Source organism: Cyprinodon variegatus, unplaced genomic scaffold (assembly GCF_000732505.1).
Source record: "Cyprinodon variegatus isolate N-32 unplaced genomic scaffold, C_variegatus-1.0 Scaffold48, whole genome shotgun sequence".
NCBI lineage: Eukaryota > Metazoa > Chordata > Actinopteri > Cyprinodontiformes > Cyprinodontidae > Cyprinodon > Cyprinodon variegatus.
In genome coordinates, this window is record NW_015150501.1 from 941,194 (window position 1) to 960,002 (window position 18,809).

The window sequence follows — 18,809 nt, forward strand, 5'->3', positions numbered from 1 at the left end:
AACTAGGCTGCCACTCCCTAAACTAGGCTGCCACTCCCTATTATCTTATGCAGATTGGATTGCAAACACTATTTCTGGCAGGGAAATCTGCTGCATGTTGATTCCTAAAAGAAAAAAAGACCATATCAAAGTCCAGCTGCAGCAGGTTTACCCTCCTCCTCCTCGGTTTGCAGCTCAGCTCAACCTTAAAGCTACAAGCCTCAGTCTAAACACACTCAGTCATGTATCTAAAAGAAGATAGGGCAGCAGTGTGACATTTAGAGAACTGACGTGAATGTCTTAAAGCCATTTGCTTCACTCACTTTGACACCTTCCTGCTGGCTGGCTGGTGTTTGAGCTGCAGATTTCCATACTCGGTCTCAGTTTCCTGAGGAACAAACAAACAGTGGTGTTTCACACATGTCTGTCACAGAATTGGTCAGAGAGGCTGTGCTTTAAGTTCAAAGACTTTCTGGTAGATTGTGTCATCTCAGTGGGTCAATGTTCAGCTTTAACAAGTTGCTCTGATTGTGTCACACTCTGCTGGCATTGAACCAGCCAACTCTGCTTTTATATTATATAAAAACACAAAGAATGGAGGGGTTCAGTTTTCTCACCTTTGAGGCACTGTCCTTGACTTTAGTGGTCTGTATATACTCGGAAATGGCCAGGTAGATGAATTTATACTGGGCCTCGGTCTGGACCATACCAGAACGCTGCTCCCGCACCATCTGTATGTATTTTGGGATGTCTATATCACAGTCTAGACCTGCAGTGAGGCCAAGAAGTTAACCAGGAAGGAAGTTAGAATAAAAAAAAATCTGTAAAGACAAAATGATTCAGTTTCTTTTTTTACCTAGACGATCAATGGTATCCAGGATCATATCAATCACAACGATGGTACCCGTCCGACCGATTCCAGCACTGCAAACATTGACAGGAGAAAACGATGAAACATGGACGGAGCTGAAAAGCCAGCAAACACCAGTCTGATAACATGTCGAATGACCTTTTGATGTCGCAAATATCAGCATTTAAATAATACCTTAATGAGCTCGAATACAGGCTATGAAAACCAAAACCAAACTGGAATACATGTTGGATTTAGTTTCATCCAACTCTCCAGAGGCCTCATTTTTAGCCCATTTGTAAAGCATATAGGAAACAATTTCATGGTGACCTTATAGTCGACATTTCAAGCTTTAAATATGGAGACAGGTGTTAATACATTCTTGTTTTCAAGGTTGCATGGAAAACCTGTGAAAAGCCTAACATTTAATACCAATAAACAGTTTTAGGGATATGTGATATATCAGTTGCTGATAAGAAGTCACTTATAAATAACATTAAAGTTGAAACAGAAAATATTCCATTTCACACTGTGTTAATATGGAGGTTAAGTAATGTTAGTTCTGCGAGAACATGCTGACAAGAATAAAAAGTCATTATCACATCTTTTTTTAAATAAAACGGCGTAAGAGTATTGTTTTTAATAGCTTTGTTAATAATAACAACATGATTTTAAATATAGTGATTCACAGTTTATTGAAATTTTTACTATAGTTAACAGTCTGTTTAAATGCTACTATGGAAATACTTTTTATAGCAGGATAAAATACACATTAACTGGTGTATATGTTTGATATGAACACACAGCAGAAAGATGCAACCAACTTTTTATGTTCTTTGATATAACTAAACTTTAAGCAATATTGGGTATTTTTTCCCTCATACTTTGGAGCCCCTTTTTCAATTAATATTTTTAATAAACATTTTGTTCTGTTTTTGTGAAATGAGTAATAAACGAGGCCTTAAATTCCACAGAAAACTAACCTCAAGAGTTAAAGCTGCAGTCATCAAGTATTACCATTTAATACAGGATTATGAAGCATGCGCTTTGAAACAGCAAACACACCATGACGCCATGCATAGCACCATTCTAGTTCAGGGTTTACCTGCAATGGATGATCATGGGACCAGCATCAGGGTATTCAGCCTGTTTAGCATTGACTTGTGTGAGGAAGCTGAGGACTCCGCCTGGCTCCTCAGGGACGCCGTGGTCAGGCCAGCTGAGGTACTGATAGTGCCAAATTTCACGGGAAAGTTTGGGCTGAGGATTAAAAAAAAAAAGGGACTCAGAATATTAAAAACAAATTTGTTCATATTAATGTGCATAAAGGTAATCAATGGCAATGTCAGAGGTTTGAACATTACCTGGTCCACAGGAGCAATCTTCAAAACTCTGACTTTGTAATCTGTAGCTTGCCTCTCATCTTCAAAGAAAACTTTGTAATCACCATAATCCTGGGAATCCTGCCTTTGAGGATCAGGCCAGTACGGCACACATTTATTCTGCAGATCAATAAAAAAGTTCAGTTTTCAGTGTTGTTGTTTCTTTTTTTGCTTTGTCCTGCATATTTGGAGCACACAGTCATCCTTGAATCTCTTGACAGAACTTTTCATACTTTAGGATATTCCTGCGTTTTACTCATGGATTGAAAAATGATTAACCATTGTAGAACTTCTTGGTCACATAGAAACCACAAACTTCAGTTTATGCTGTTGGGCTTTTATGCAACAACCAACTCTGATTCTTCATGTCTACATATTTCCAGCTTGATAAAACACTCACCATTAACTTCGACATTAGAGTCGTAAACTTTCTCACTCATCTTGTGCCCCACCTCCACGACTACCGTAGCTTTTAGACCCATCCATTTTTCTATCAACTCTGATCAACTTCTCCATCCCTTAACATTCCCAAGCATGAAGCTACTGCCACTATGAATGAAGAGAACTTAAGAACTCTTCAAATCCAAGTTGTTTCACTAAAGTGGATCAATTAAGAGATTAAATCTAATGCACCACTTTACTCTGGTGCATTGAGATCAACATTGGGTTTGTTTGAGACATTTTGCACGTAGGGACTAAAACAATAAATGTCAGCTTCTTCAGAGCAGAGCATGTTCTTCGACATGTTTGCTGTGCGCCTGAAGCTGAAAGCAGGGCTTCCTATGCACTATTTTAACAGTGCTGCTTTCTTCCAAAAGTTATATAAACCTCTGAGGCCTTCTCACAATAATCTTATTTATACTAAGATCTAATTTCCAACATGGATTCTCTGTTTAATAACAGTATGGCTCTTGAAAACTGATTTTATTTTGGGATACAGGGTAAAGGGGCTTCTTATAATTCTTCAGAGCGCTGCACTGCCGATTCTCTTTAAAAGAATAGTCTGACCATGGAACCTGGAATTTTCAAGTAGTCTTAAAGTTAATTACAAAAGCCTAAAACACAATTAAGTTTTTTTTTAATTATTATTATGGGTGATGTGCTTGAATACTGGTTGATGTCTGGACACCTACCCGGCCCTTTTCAACCTCTCTTGTCGTCATTACGATCACACGCGTCTCCTCCTGCCACACCATTTGCCAGAAATCATTCACAGTTGTTGCTAGGCAACCCTGAGTGGCGATGTACATTTTATTTTCTTTCTCCCAGAGTTTGTTCTGTAAAGAAGCATTAGAGAATCAGTGCACAAACAAATCAACATGCATTGTGCTGTCAGTCCTGCTACAAGGCTCAGGTCTTTTCTGGACTTACTTTCACATAGTTGGCATTTATGTAATCTGAGCCGACCACATTGGGATCAGCGTTCTTAAGGAGGACTCTGGTGTCATTAACTTTAAAGAGAAAACAAGAGATGGAGTGAGGAAACGGTGTATTTGGTGACAGTTTGAAGCAGAAAGTGTGGGCTTTAATGGCACAATCAAACTCACATGGCAGAATGTTCTTGTATCTGTTTTTGCTCTTATTTTCGGGTCTTTGGCCTTCTTCTCTGCTCTTTTTCACCTTTGCCTCCTGCTTCTGAAGAGTCTGCAATCAGAGGAAGATATTTGAGTCACAAAACTGGAATGAATATCGAATTATATTACCTAATCATTAGGTTGCATAATCATAACAAAAAAAATAAAATAAAAATAACACTAAGAATTTAATCTTAATTTCCTTAACAGAACAAAAAGCAATACATATGTATCATATTCTAGATAGAAAGAACTAAAAAAAATGGTAAGGGGGGATTTCATGCTTTTTACCATAGACTTCATTATATTTGGGTAGTTTTGTGACATTAGGTTTAGGTATGGATCATGTGGGGTTAGGTTTAGCACATAATAAGCAATAGTAGACCCTTGAGTCACAATAGGTCACTGGCGTAACTTTCTGCAGGACTGGTGTGGACATGTCCCCACCAACTTTGGGCATGGAGGGGACAGTCCCCACCAATAATTTCCAATTTTTTTCCCCCTTTCCGCTGATTTACTTTAGCCAACAGTAACTGGGTTGGCTCTCCCGCTGCTCTCGAGTCCCACCTCTTGGTGAAATATCGTCGGATCTGTCGCTTTGGGACATAATATTATTTGGGTTCGCATTTCACTGCGTAGAGAGTAACTACGTGGAGAAAGAGAGACACAGCACTCTGTGATTATTAACCGGCAGCTACTTCAATATATGTTTCAGTAAAAGTTAGGAGGTTAGGTTGGTTAAAAAAATTAGTGATGCCACCGAAAAATCTGTTTGTTAAAAACTACAGTTTGTATCAAGACTCACTCCAACTTGCTATGAAAGCATGTAAAAATAAGCTGCTTTAATCGCCCGCAGCAGAAAAGCTATTCATGTAAGTTTTTTCTGGGTGATGTAACAATATCTTTGAAGCCAAAACCAATACTGATCCCAAATCAGAAGCAGTACATCTGTTAAACATGAGGAGGGCACCAAACAGACAGTTTTAGACACAAAAGCAGGTTCATGACAAACGTGAAGCAAATTGTTCAAATATAAAGGGGGAATGTTGACAGAACTTTGACTTGTCCATTAAGCGGTGTCTCACAAAATGCAAACAAATTAAACCCAAATCAGCTTTTGTGGTCTAATTATGTTTTATATTTCTGCTCAAATCTCTCAGTCCAGCTTTGGTGTTTGTCTGAAAAGGTAAAATAGTCCTAGGCCCTTTTAGTTCTCTGACATTTGTCTTGAAATGCTGCAGAAAAAATACTTCAGCATGGAGTGCAGTGTTAAAAAAAGAGGAAATTTAACAAGAAAAGACAAAAGAAGAAGTGTGAAGCTCAATCCCCTGTCGCAGGCAAACAAAACCTGAAAGAGTGGATCTTAGGAAACTTGAAAAAATTCTGTAAACTGTCGACACAGGATCTGAACAAGACCTGAACTCATGCAGCAACTGTTCATTTGGTTATAATCACAGTTCTGGGAGAAACTGTTCCATTTTGGCCCCAAAGGTAACAGCAGCAATCTCTGGGTGTTTGTGACAGGCTACTAAAAATAAGGGTACGAAAAAGATAAAATTTAAAGGCAAGCTGTTTGGTCAACTATTACATGTAGAGGTGGTCTTAGTGATTAAACAGCAATCACATCTTCAAAAAAGTCGTAAAGCAAAGTATGGGCAAATCAGAGAAACCCCGTACTATCTCAAATATATATATTTAAGTCACAAGATAAACTTTGCATTTATTGTTATTAATTTAAACCAACTATTCAAAATGAAATGTTATTCAACTATTGCGTTTAAATTCTAACCACACGATCATTGTGAAATATCACTAATAAATATTCTAATGAGTTGTGGTTGCTGGTAAGCCCAAACATCCTTATTCTAGTTTCCCAACCGTGAGTTTTCTTTGTTTTACTGACAATTTCTGCTTCACTTGCTGAATTAGGTTTAGGATTTGCAACTGGTCAGAATATGAACATTTAATATTCAGCAGTAAGTTCATTTCCTTTAACTGTTTGGGGAAACAGAGCTCTCATTTACTTAACCCATGCAGTTAATTCAGAACATCAATTACTGGTTTAAAGGTTTTTAAGCTTCTAAAGGTGTGAAAGATATGCATTTTTCTTTCAACTGTTAAAATCAAAGCACCCTAAGCATTGAAATAAATGTGACTAAAGATTAAATCTTACGTCAAATTCTTCCCAAAATCCGGCCTTGCTTTTTTCCCCTTCGCCCTGAGGCGGCTTGTCCGTGATGTCCAGCTGCCTTACTCTGCTGTCGATGTCTGCTGCGTTCACCCTGGTGGAGAAATACGGCTGCAGAAAGATGAAAAAGGAGACATGATCAAACAAATGCTGATGAGAGCATAATAGCATAGCTCTGAAAAGTCAGAACGCAAATGTGAAAGTTAATTTTAAACTCATCACACAGAGCTGAGTTGCACAGATCAGTGCATTTTAAATAGTGAACCAGACCTGTTTGAGATGAACCCAGGTTCCAGAGATCTCCTCAATGCCTTTACGCTTGTAGTGGTCCACCAGATCAGTCAGCGTGTCAAACAAATCTGAGCCTCCAATTGTGTACCGATCATTCTGCAAAACAAGCAACAACACTTGACATGTCACATCTAATCTACTTGATCAGACATTAAAGAAAAAAACATCAAAGATGAATATAAAAATGATACAATAAACAACTTAAAGAATATCAATTAAATAAACTATATAATGGGTTATTGTCAATCTATAGGTCAAAAACTTTGATTTCTTCCTTTTCCTTTTTTTGTTTTTAATTACAACAAACTTTGTTGGACTTAATGGATATTTTATGTCATAGAGGGAAAAAAATAGTGGAGAAGTAGTGGAGAGTGGAGAAAATTCATTGCTTTCAGTTCAATATTTCTCAAGAGTTGCTTGCAAACCCCCTCTACCATGGAGCCTCTGAATTAAAATCACGTGCAGTAAATCCCTTTTGGAAGTCAGCTACATTTCAGTACACCGATAAAAAAAAATTGCATTATAAACACAGCTGTTCTGTAAGGGCATTTACTGGCCTAACGTCTAAAATGAGCAGCAAACCTATGACGACATGGCCGCCCACCAAAACTGACAGACTGGGATGGAGAGGCATTAAGAAGTAGGCAGGAAGAGAAAAGCTGGTCAGTTCCCTTTTTAAAAATGTTGGTCACTTTTTAGATTAAAAAACAAGTTATTCTTTTGTGTGGAGCAAAGCAACCAGTTTTTAATGCCAGGACAGCACATATAAGATAAATAAGATTCATTTTTTCAGGAAAGTCTTTAAATTGCAAACAATCAAAATAAATATCCTATAGCCGTGATATGTTGGGGAAAATGCAAGTTGTAAAAATCTGTCTAATGTTCTGTTAAACATTTTTTCTCTAATATTTAAATATAATTCAACATTTTAAAAAAAAGTAGTAATATACCATAATCAATAATATGATTTAACCGATTTAAAACAGTGATGTCTCTACTAAGAATTTTTCTATATTTCAAAAGAAATTGAATTTACCATCTTTCTGGCTCATCTAATAAAAAAAAAACAGGAGTTGGCTAATTTTTTTATTAAGTAATGTAATAAATCCTCCATCATGGTAAAAAAGTTAAGTATGCCCTGATTAAATTTGTAACATTTATGCATGTTATACATGGATACATTAGTGTACTTTATTCCAACTACTTCTCAGATTTGAGTGATTTTAGGAAGATGTAGAACAAAAAAAAAAGCCATAGGAGATCTGATTTTCAGTTTGCCATAGGCCATGGAGAGAACACAGAAAACGTGTTTAAGTAGAGGTTAAAGTGTTTCTTATTAACTGACACGCAAGTTGCTGTCTGAAATACAAACAAAAAAATGACATGGCTTATCACATGCTGCAACATAGCGGTGGCAGCATTGGGCTGTGGTGACGCTTTTCTTCAGATGGTCTAAGTTCAAGGTAAAATGCTCTGAGTTTAAAACAGGACAGGTCTGGAAGAAAACCTGCCAGAGGCAGCTAAGGATTGTGTTGGAGTGAGCTGAGTAAAAACGCAAACCAAACTTACCAGATTTTTATTTGTTAAAAGCCACGTAAACATTGTTTTGGTTTTTTTCCAGGTCAAGATTATGCTCTACTTTGAGTCGCTCTATCATAGAAAATCCAAATAAAACACACTACATTTTGTGTTTGCTGGATGAAAAAATGGTGAAGAGTTAGACGTGTAAATATTTATTTTGTTAATGACTGGTAACATGTTTGTGCTCATGTGTTTCCTTTAAAAGAAGCAAACCTAGAGGATTAGAGCACAGTGCAACGGGTAAACTACATCTGAGCTAAAAGCTTATTACAAGAAAGACCTTTAAGAGCCTTAAAAGATCTTTTCCACCAGAGGAACAATGCAGTGCATTTAAATAATGGCTGAATAGTGCATTCATTGAGCTAAAAATAAATATGCAATAACCATGATTACTGAGCAAGTAAGGAAAGAGCTTTAGCCACAGACTCCTCCTCACAGGCTAGAAGGTAAAAAGCTGCTTAGAGAAACTTCATCGCCTTATGAAACTAGGAAACTGCTTCATATTCCTTGTACCTTTAAAAATAAATTATTTTTAAATGCTTTAGGACCCACAGAAAACAGATGGCGAGCACCTGACAGTGACACTTTAGAAAAACTCTGTTATTGCATAATACAGGGAAATGAGACTTTATTTTAAACTTCACTGCACAACTTTGGGAATAACCCACAGCGCTGTTACACGATTTCAGCCTGATTAGAGACCTCCTATTTCTCTTTATTAAAAAAGATATATCTAAAAAGATTAACAAAGCCCCACCTGGCACATTATCTTGATGTGGGAGACCCTCTTTACTCCATTTTTGTTTATTTCATCTGTCAAAACAGAGAGGACAAAGTCCCCAGGTTTGGACAGCGACTCCCTGACCAGAAAGGTCCCCGGCTCGCCCTTGTTGCTGAGCAGCTTTTCTGCATTTGGGCCAGAAAGGTGACCGTGGTACCACCTAAAGGGGAGGGAGACAGAGAAGCACAATGAGGATTCATTTAGAAAGGCTCTGAGCCAACGACTGCAACTCCCTACAGTTTCATGATGAAAACTTGTGGCTTTCATCATTAAACAATTTTAAAAACTCATGTTTACAGGAGGCAAATTTAACAGACAAAAAAAGACTGGAACTAAGCACAAACTTTCAATGTATAAATTGACTTATAAGCAGTTTAAGTGGAATAAGAGAACTTTATTCATGTAAAACGGGAAATATCAACAAACGGACTCTCAATAAGTCATAATAGGACCGGGTTGCCTAAGATTTTATCTAAGATCTTCATGTGACAGCAAGATAAAGTAGAATAATGATGAAAACGGCACATGCACAACCTAAAATACATGATAATATCTAGTTCTTTGTACAATGATGCACTGATCATAAAAAAAATAAAAAATCTGAAAGAAATGTCTCCTTCAAAAAAACTATCCTAACATGCTGATCGACTTGTGATATTTAAGGTTTACCTAAACATTCAACATTTATTAACACTCACACAACCAGCCAAAATTCATGCAGCAAAACGTTACAACAGCCTGCGGAGTCCTGACCTCATTTAAAGTTGCTTAAAAATATTTTCCATTTCAGAGGCTCAAAACTTTTTTTCCATCGTCCTCTGTCCTTTCAGCTAATAGCCTACATTCATTTTCCTCTGAGATGCCCTATAATACGAAAGCAGCTCAATGACACACAATGACATTTATGCACTCAGCCTCTCTGATCTTCAAAAGAAATCACTGATGAAAAATCATGAATCAAATATAACCCCAATGAAAAGATCACCTAAAATTCTGCTCTGCTAAACATATTTCTTCAGCAGTGTCAACAATTTCCTCCGTTGCACCAAAAGTCTACACAGAGATAAGCTTTCAAACATGATCGGAGAACAGATGCTGTATTTGAGTGCTCAGGTCCGAACTTCTGCATGACAAACCCCCTGCACTTTGTCTTTGTCTGCACTTTGTCTGCCTTATTTGGGTCCTTCGCTTCCTAATAATTCTAAGTTGTGGTCCATTTCCCGCTATATCCCTTCAGCTTTATGAGCTTTTATACACGAAGAGTTCACTTTTCAAACATGTTGGTCACTTTTTTAGATTAAAACAAGTTATTCTTTTGTGTAGAGCAAAACTGCCCAGGCTAGCAACCAGCTTACAATGCCAGGACAGCACACAACAGAAAACAAATAATTAAGATAAAATTCCTTTTGTCAGGTAAATTGCATATAGTCAAAATGAATATCCAATAGCGTTGAACCGTTGGTGAAAATGCAAGTTTTAAAAATCTGTCTAATGTTCTGTTAAACATTTTTTCTTAAATATTTAAATATGATTTAACATTTCAAATGATAGTAACTAGTAATATAATCAATAATATGATTTAACTGTCATGAGGAAAGTAATAATGTCTCTAATAAGATTTTTTTTCTTTATTTCAAAAGAAATTGACTTTAACATCTTTCTGGCTCATTTAATAAACAAGAGGACTTGGCTAATTTCTTATTTAGTAATGTAATAAATCCTCCACCATGGTAAAAAAAAGAAAAGTAAGCCCCCATTTAATTTTGACCTTTTATGCATGCTGTACATGGATACGTTAGTGTATTTTATTCCAGCTACATGTCTGTATAGTAATGCCAATCTGCAGCTTGTTGTTTTATGCACTTGGGGTTAGATTTGAGTAATTTTAGAAATAAAAAAAAATGTTACATTAGTTAGTCATTAATTTACAAAAACCCTAAAACTGATAAATGGTTTACTGAAGCATAACATGAGAAAAGATAACTTCATGTTTGTAGATTTTAATTTGCAGGCAGGGTAAAGCTAGCACTGATATAGAGTGTTGTATAATATCTCACAACTTCAACAGTAAAAGTGATTTTTTTTTTTCCCCCGTTTGTTTTCGGACAGGAGATGCAGAATGCAGACCAATTTTTTGGGGGGGAAGGTTAAGCTTCTCCATGGACATATAAATCTAATGCACGCTCTGACTCTTCCACATATTTTTATTCTGCATACTTTCTGGAAGAAAAGGTTTTGGATTTTTTTCCCCCCTGAACTTGCCAACTAAGAAACCAAGTTGACATTCTCCTGGACTCCCACAAACTTGGTACAGGGTGACAAGCAGTAGACACTGACTGTAGTGTGATACAGTCAAGGGTCAGCAATCGGTCCTTTTAAGGCTCTGCAGCGATGTGGCTCATTGCATTATGAGATCAGGGAAGCGACAGCTGCAGCACTGTAAATCTAATGCGTTCATGAATTAATTTATAAAAGGAAATCCAAACTAAATAAAAAAAATGCAGGTGGCGGTGCTATAACCAGATTGGATTTATTTTTGTCCACTGCTGTGCTGCGTACTTATTTGTACGTTAACTTACAAATGCAGCTTAAGTCTGACTTAATTTTAGGCACAGTTCTCGTTTTCTTTTTCTAAACTTCCTGCGTTGCGGTCGGAAAATTTCTGATGACAGATTTCGTGGCTGAACAGGACAGAGTATTTATAGCCTACCCCCATTCGATGTGTTACATCCACTAATACCACACCCCTTTTCTACCTTTTGCAGTAAATTAAGCTGCTTCTTGTTTTTTAATTAATTATGTGCAAGCCTTGGATTGAAAAATCCTTTCAGATGAAGTGAAGGGCATGCAATACTAAAGGAAAAAAAGGGTTTTTGTAGCATTTTGCAAAAGCTGCGAACTAGCTTGATAAAGATCTTTCATGTTAGTGGACAAAGTTAAATCTTTCTCAATCAGGTAGCAACTTTTTCTAGGAACTGATAGCAGGACAAGTGCATAACGAGGCAACCAGATGAGATGCATGCAGTCACACTGTGCTGAAACGGTGTCTGTGCTTGATGAGGAAGATAAAAAGTAACCAAGAACAAGATGGAGTGTGCAATAGAGGAAGGCAAGCAAGCAGGGTCTGGCCATTGCTTTCAAAAGTGTCAAAACTTAAAGTTTCCAACCGCAGAAACAAAAGGGAAGTTAAACAACTGTCACAGAGAGAGAGAGAGAGAGAAGGATGGGGGGGGGGTTAAAGGGTACAGCTACCAACTTGAGGTTCAGCCTGACAAAATGTAGCAGAAAATTCTGTCTTTGGTGCAGAGCTGCGGTGGACAAAGCTCTGCAGGTCATCACTTTATTAGCGTGCAGAGAAGCTTAATTTTTTCAACTTGGAGGAAAATCCACACTTCAAGCTGCAACGCCATGAGCAACATAAGCATAAAAACAAAAATATTAATTAAGATTTTTAATTTAGAAGGAATCCAAATCATTTTTTTTACTGTGGAGCTACTGCTGAATTATATAACATGCATGCAAACAGATGATCTGCATCATCTAAAGACTATATTTAGCAACAGCTAAGGAGCTGAATTTATACGTTGTGACTTGCGAGAAGTATACGTTTTAATTAGTTCAATTTAACATCCTTTTGAACACTGCTGATTAAATTACTGACACAAGTAATGCAGGTGCAAATAGCTTCATCCGTTGAAGGAGGCCTATTTTTATTTTTGTGCTTTTAAGGTTAAAAGTTATCTCCCTTAAATGTCTCCAAAGACAGAATACAAGAGACTTCATCCAGGTTTTACAGTGGTATCATGTATTTTTGTTGTTTGCATTAAAACACAACTATTGCAAATAAACTGTTTGGAGACCCGCAATTTAAAATTTCTATGTCAAATATGTTTTTTTTTTTCTAAAGTTTTATTGATACTTCATTCTATTATGAATACGTTTTTTTTTTTACCTTGTTTTACACATTAGACATGCTTTTTTGAGTCATGATGATTTTACTAAACATTTCACCTCATAAATGAAAACAAACTTTATAAATTGAATACTTTATTTAAAATTCCTGGATTTTAAGTAGTGTGTGTTTTTTAATCTATTTTTCACAATCCCTTATATTTACTTTGCTTAGCTTGCATAAAAAAAGCCAATAGAAATATCCCAATGTTTCTTTCAGAAGGCAATTTTCTAGTATAGTTGCTTTTATTCCAAATTAATATTGAGAAATATATTATGCTGCAGCATTCACAGAAAGTAATAACCATTTTTGTGACATTAAATATGAACACTTAAAACTAAATCATCACTTACACTTAAATAGGCAGACTGAAATACAGTAGCTTTCCAAAATGCACAAATTAGTGCCGTGCATATTTTCTCTTAAAAATTTTTAACCAACTCTTAGTGTTCTTGTGATGGGATTTGTTGTTTCTTAAGTTGCTTTAACCAGTTCTGATTCTCCTGATCCCTAAAAAAATGTTTAACATCACCTCACACCAAACTTTCAGTATTAATGATGATGTTTTTTGAGAAGGAATCTTACTGGACTATCAACTGAAGTCTAAAAAAAATCAGGTCTAAGTGAAAAATAACCCCAGAGAAATGTGACCAGTACAATGAAACTTCACACAAGTATCAGCAGAAAACTTTCTCAACGTGTTGCAAAATTAAGTTTCTGTTTTATTTCCTGAGATGCAATTTAAATCTTTTTAGAGGACAAAACAGTCTAAATGTGATATATTTAAGCGCTTATTTCTGTTCAGTTTTATGGTTTACAGCTAATAAACGAACATTTGTTTCTCATAGAACAACATCAGACAAATAAAATGATTTTCAGTAGTGAAATATTTAGTTTCAGAGAACTGATGTGGGAAGTTGGGTTGAAGGAAAAAGTGAGGTAGAAAAAGATGCATGGAAGACTTTTGACACAAAGGCCAGTGGAGGAGAATCACGTGGCATGGACTGTGTTTCAAGAGGGACAACCCACAGATGTATTCAGATGGGCTACAAATGTTATATTGCTTATTTTAAGCCGCTCTTGCATTTCATTTGGAGGAAGAGAGGAGAAAAGTATAATCCAAAATCTAGACCACGAGTTTCACCTTTTTATTTGGATAGCAAATAATTTTTATTGTGGCTATAACAGTCCTATGCATTGAGATTTTGCTGTATCAGAGTAAGACATACTGTAGCTGTGTTTCAGCTATACTATCAAACTGAGCTAGATGTAGAAAAACCTCAGCAGCTTCAAAAAGCTGGGTGTAAGATTACTGACTCATGCTATGATGAACAAAGATGCTAGGAAACCTTGAATCTCTTCAAATTTCTCCCCGCAGGAAAAGATTCATTGAAGACGTAATAAATGGACAAATGACGTTTATCATCCTTGTTACATAGACCGAGACAAGAGGAAATCTAACTGGTCAGAGTTATTTTTAACTCCACCACCAAACCAAATGTCATCACATCGTACATGAAAGTGAGGGTTCAGGCCATGTTCAGAGGACTGATACACAAAAACTCACTGCTGCTGCTGCTGGAACAATTTAGCAGGCCATTAACCCTGAATATTCTGTATTTACCCCGGCAAAGTTCTCTGGTAAATTTCAACAGTTAAAAAATAAAGCTCCTAAAAATCTACCAACAAGTAAGTCTGACTGTTATGAGCAACGAAAGTAGAATAAATGAACAACAAAATTTTACTATTTTAAGAGTATAACGTGCAAAGCAAATTATTTTCTACAAGAGTTTCTAACATTTAAGAAATGTATATATTAACTGGCTATAAGTAATGATATGAGGAAAATTAGATCCCAGATGTAGGACTATATAAATGCAACCACCTCATGGTAAAGCATGGCTGCATCAGTGTCATTTCTTGAGGATGCTTGTTTTAGCTGTATATAGGATAACATGTAAGGAAATGTTCAGATGAGAGGGAGTACAGACCTCTCTGTGGTGGGGTCAGAGCAGTTAACCGGGTACTTGAGCTCGATAATCGTCCCATCCTTGTCCTGAAGGATGCCATTCTCAGCAGTGTAGTAGTCCACCAGCTCTGATAGGGTAGCAAACTTCTCCCCACCGTACAGGTCGTAGTAGTCTCCAGTGTTTTGGATGCGAATGTGGGTGATTGAATCGCTTACCCTGAAGGAAATTAAACAGAATAAACTGTCAAAAGGTTTTTCTTGACTTATATTCATGAGAACAGTCTGCCATATTCTTTGCATTTAATAATAATGAGCTAACATCTGAGGAGCAATAATTCATTATGAACCATGACCAGGGTGTCTAAAAGGCTAAGCTACCCATTCCATTCAGTTCAGTTGGAGAAAACTTCTGTTCATGAATAATCCCAGCCAACAACTACAAACTCTTGACTATGCAAAAATCTTGGTTTTATATGAGAGGCAATCTGTTGCATGAATTACTATATGGTGGATACTTGAGCTGATGTTCCTCGATAAAATTACTCAGTTTAACCATTGCGGGCGAACGGAAATAAACCGTCAACAATATTCTCGAAAAGAACAATAGAAAAAAAAACAGTTAATGCAAGAGACAATCCCCTCATAAATCCGTCAGTTTTGATAACTTTTTGTTGATGAATGTAAATGCTCAATCGGTTTCCATTAAACTGATGTGTGAGAACTCCTACAGAGGAAATGCCTTCTCTGAAGCTGATGAAGGCACATTAATGCCTTACCTCTTAGAAGACATGCTCTAAAACAGAGGTTGATTTTACGATCAGAGAAGGTTCAGATATAAAATCATTTGGGTCTAAAGAGCAAAGGTGTCTCTTGTAGTCTGATATGCAAACATCAGATTTATGTGTAATTATTTCCCCTTCTAGATATCTGTAGTGAAATTCCCACGGAATGGTTTATGTTCAGACTGTAGAAATATTATAAAATTACCTCGTATGAATATTTTTATCAGTAATCTTAAGTTGTATTATATTTAGTAACATTTAACGTAAGCAGAAGACAGTAAGTCCAGTTATTACCTCACTGAAAGGGAGAAGTCACCAACATTTTTCTTGCTGGGCCGAGCCAAAAAGCTGCCATGGATGCCCCGAGACTTCAGGATGTCCTCGGCCTCCCGACCAGAGATGTCTCTGTGGAACCACCTGGATCACATGCAGTATAAATGCAGACAAATGCACTATGAACCGTATAAAAAGTTAAGATTTGATAAGCAGAGGCGTGTTAATTTTTAAACAGAGAAGACTCAGAGGTATATTTGTACAGATTCACCGCAGGATCCTGCTGAGAGATAACTAAACAAGAGTCTAACAGGCAGGTTAAGCTCAGTTTAAAGGCAAAACAAAGCTAAAAATGGAATCAACAATTTTAGAAGCGGAAATTGTTTTATTTAGATGATGTTTTGCTCCTTTATTCTCTATTTAGATAAACGATCCAAACCAGCATCACCTCTAGACGAAATGGCGATTACTGTAGAAAAAAATGGGCCTGTTTTATTACCCCTGCCTAAATCAAAATATGAAAGATATAAAAAAGGTAATTCCACTAAACTTCATAACCACACCCCATGGTCGTGGACATCGGAGTGTAATGCAGCTCATTGCTTCTATTTATCAAAATATTGGTTTAAAGTTTTTTTTCTTAGCCAAATTGAATCAAATCACCCTCTTAAATTTGAATTAGGTAACATTTTAAAACTCAGCCCCTGACACTCCGATGAATAATTTGATAATTTTTAGCAGATATTGGTCCCTCTAAGATGGTTTTCAAGTAAAAATGCCAGATTATCCTGCTTTATAACAGCAAAGTATAAAAACGTCTGCATTTAAGCACCTGGACAGCAACAGTATTGCAGATACTATTTTAACAGTCTAACACAGATAAATGTTAACAGAAACAGAGCAGGGACAGGCGATGACAAAAGAACATGAATGTTGACGATATAGACGTCTAATAAAAGATCTAACTTTGCATTTTTTCTTTCTGACACGTTACCTTGTCGAAAGCAGATCTTTTAACACACAGGGCTTGAGAAATCACATGATAGAGGAACAGAGAAGAATGAGTGAACGGCTGGCGAAAGACAAGACAAGGAGGAATGGAAACAGAGAAGTTCATATCAAGCAAACACAAAGAGACACGACCAGAGATGACTAACTGAGCGGTACATAGTCCGGCAGAGGCTTTGACTCACCGAACCATGGCGTCTCCTCACTTTTTCTGAGACAACAGAGAAGAAGTCACTTGTACCTATGCAACACTTAGTTTTAATAAAATAAGTATTTTCTTTTTTAAACCCCTAATCTGATAAAAATATTTTTAGCTACTTCCTTACTCCTTGTGCACGTTTTTACTGATGACTTTCTATCTTTTTGAACGTTTGCTCTCAGAAAGTAACTAGACCTCCAACACAGACATCTTTCCATCGATTATCAAAACCATCGCATCTATATCATGCTTCATCCTATCGCATTCTCATAACACCAATAAACCCTCCCATTCTCAAAACTTTGCTGCACCCTGACCTCCTCCTACCTCCACTTCGCCCCTTCCTTATCTTATTACAACCAAAAGCAGGTAAACACTTACTTCTCAGCTGCTCCTGAAAACAACTGCTGCTCGGCCAAGGAGTTTACACAAGTATACGTCTGTCTCTTCCCCCTTCGGTGTCGTTCGCTCTCTTCCTTCCTTTTTACGTCTCCTTTCACAAAATAGTGAAAGCAAGACAGGAACAAAAATAGCTGACAGGCCGGAATTCCTCCAGCAGATAGAGATGCCCCCCCCCTTCTCTATCACTCTTTTTTTTTAATGACAACCGCAACAAGAACTTGTCAAATCTGAGAACAGCAACAGTTTAGGCTCCATCACTGAAGTTTCCTGTGCAGACTTTGGCGCAAACAGCAAGGTCAGCTCAGGCAGCTCCATTCACCGGCAGCGACCAAACACTCCATCAAGCTGAACCGAAATACAACTATTAAAAGGGAAAAAAAGATCTCTTCCACAGCGCATGGATCTACACAATAACACACACAATAACACACACAGAGCTACCTTCTACCTCCCACCTGTCTGCCAATACTGCTGTTTGCCCTTTACTTCCAGGTGTGTATGAATGCACGCACAAAACACACAAAGGTCAGAGTCACAGAGCACTTCCTCATTTAGAATCTGACCTTCCCCCCCTCTGTAAAATGTGCCTGTGTGGGTGTGTTTATGCTACATAAATATTTGAAGTGGTAAACATTTAATCAAAATGAGTTAATAGATAAAGGCTAAATCTAAATCCGCTGATAAATATCAACCCAAAGCAAATAATATAGAAAGCTACAAAAGGGAAAAAGATCTGCTTCCTCTGCATACAAAATGTGTGCATCACTTCAAACATTTGGTTACACAGCAAGGACACATTTCACAGACAGAAAGTCTGTGCTTAATTTGCAAATTATTTTCATTTGCAGAAACACAGTTACATTCATGTAAAACTAGTTTTTCCATTTTAAAAGTGTCAGCATAATAATGTAAAGAAAGGGAAAACCAGAATAATATATATATATATATATATATATATATATATATATATATATATAGATATACACACACACACACACATATTCACAGATAGAAACTCCCACTCACACATAACAGTGGAGTTTCACCCTGCCCCCAGCAAGCAGACATACCAACACACATGCAGCCCTGCAGGTGTCGTCGTGGTTAACGCCAGCAGCTTGCATTGTATTCCTCCTTCGCTGTCTGCAACAGTTAGAGGTGGTTTGCCTTTTCTTCCCTTGTTCACAACTTAAGCAAATGCATGCACATGCAAAACTTACACTGGTTCAGCTTTCACAGCTGCAGGATTACAACGAGGATGTTTCCCATGATTATGTCATGTTTAATCAATTCTCTCACTGTTATAACCATCCAACTGTTGGAAAGCATGAAGACTGTTGCTGTTTTGAGGTTTGAATGCATTTGCATCCTTGTTCCTTTGTGATAATGTTCACACTGTCAGTTAGGGGAAAGATGTCACACTAAGGGAATACAATTACCATATTTAAGAAATAACTGATTACCACACAAAATTTCAGAATCAAATGTTTTGCATATTATGAAGCCTACTACCAGTTTTTTGTGACTGTTTAGTGGTTTTAACAGTCACTTTTCCGAACCTCCAAAATCAGTCCTTTTAGCCTATTCATGAGAGAGAC

The 18,809-nt window shown here is 37.0% G+C and overlaps 1 protein-coding gene across 2 annotated transcripts in view; it reads right to left on the reverse strand.

The window, feature by feature from the left end:
* The window catches only part of ptpn6 (protein tyrosine phosphatase, non-receptor type 6), a 27,404-nt gene that overhangs the window by 5,442 nt on the left and 3,153 nt on the right, over positions 1-18,809 (reverse strand). Inside the window, exons 1-15 of one of the 2 annotated variants that reach the window (XM_015370702.1) lie at positions 17,191-17,627; positions 16,796-16,821; positions 15,624-15,746; positions 14,570-14,764; positions 8,603-8,786; positions 6,244-6,360; positions 5,959-6,084; positions 3,759-3,855; positions 3,583-3,662; positions 3,345-3,488; positions 2,194-2,331; positions 1,935-2,089; positions 836-903; positions 597-748; positions 303-367 (exon numbers count right to left, since the gene is read on the reverse strand). In XM_015370702.1, coding sequence (XP_015226188.1) covers positions 303-367; positions 597-748; positions 836-903; positions 1,935-2,089; positions 2,194-2,331; positions 3,345-3,488; positions 3,583-3,662; positions 3,759-3,855; positions 5,959-6,084; positions 6,244-6,360; positions 8,603-8,786; positions 14,570-14,764; positions 15,624-15,746; positions 16,796-16,803 — 1,652 coding nt within the window. In that variant the 5' untranslated portion in view covers positions 16,804-16,821; positions 17,191-17,627. Of the gene's footprint in view, positions 1-302; positions 368-596; positions 749-835; positions 904-1,934; positions 2,090-2,193; positions 2,332-3,344; positions 3,489-3,582; positions 3,663-3,758; positions 3,856-5,958; positions 6,085-6,243; positions 6,361-8,602; positions 8,787-14,569; positions 14,765-15,623; positions 15,747-16,795; positions 16,822-17,190; positions 17,628-18,809 lie in introns of those variants that run through there. The other variant, XM_015370701.1, reaches the window with a different exon arrangement.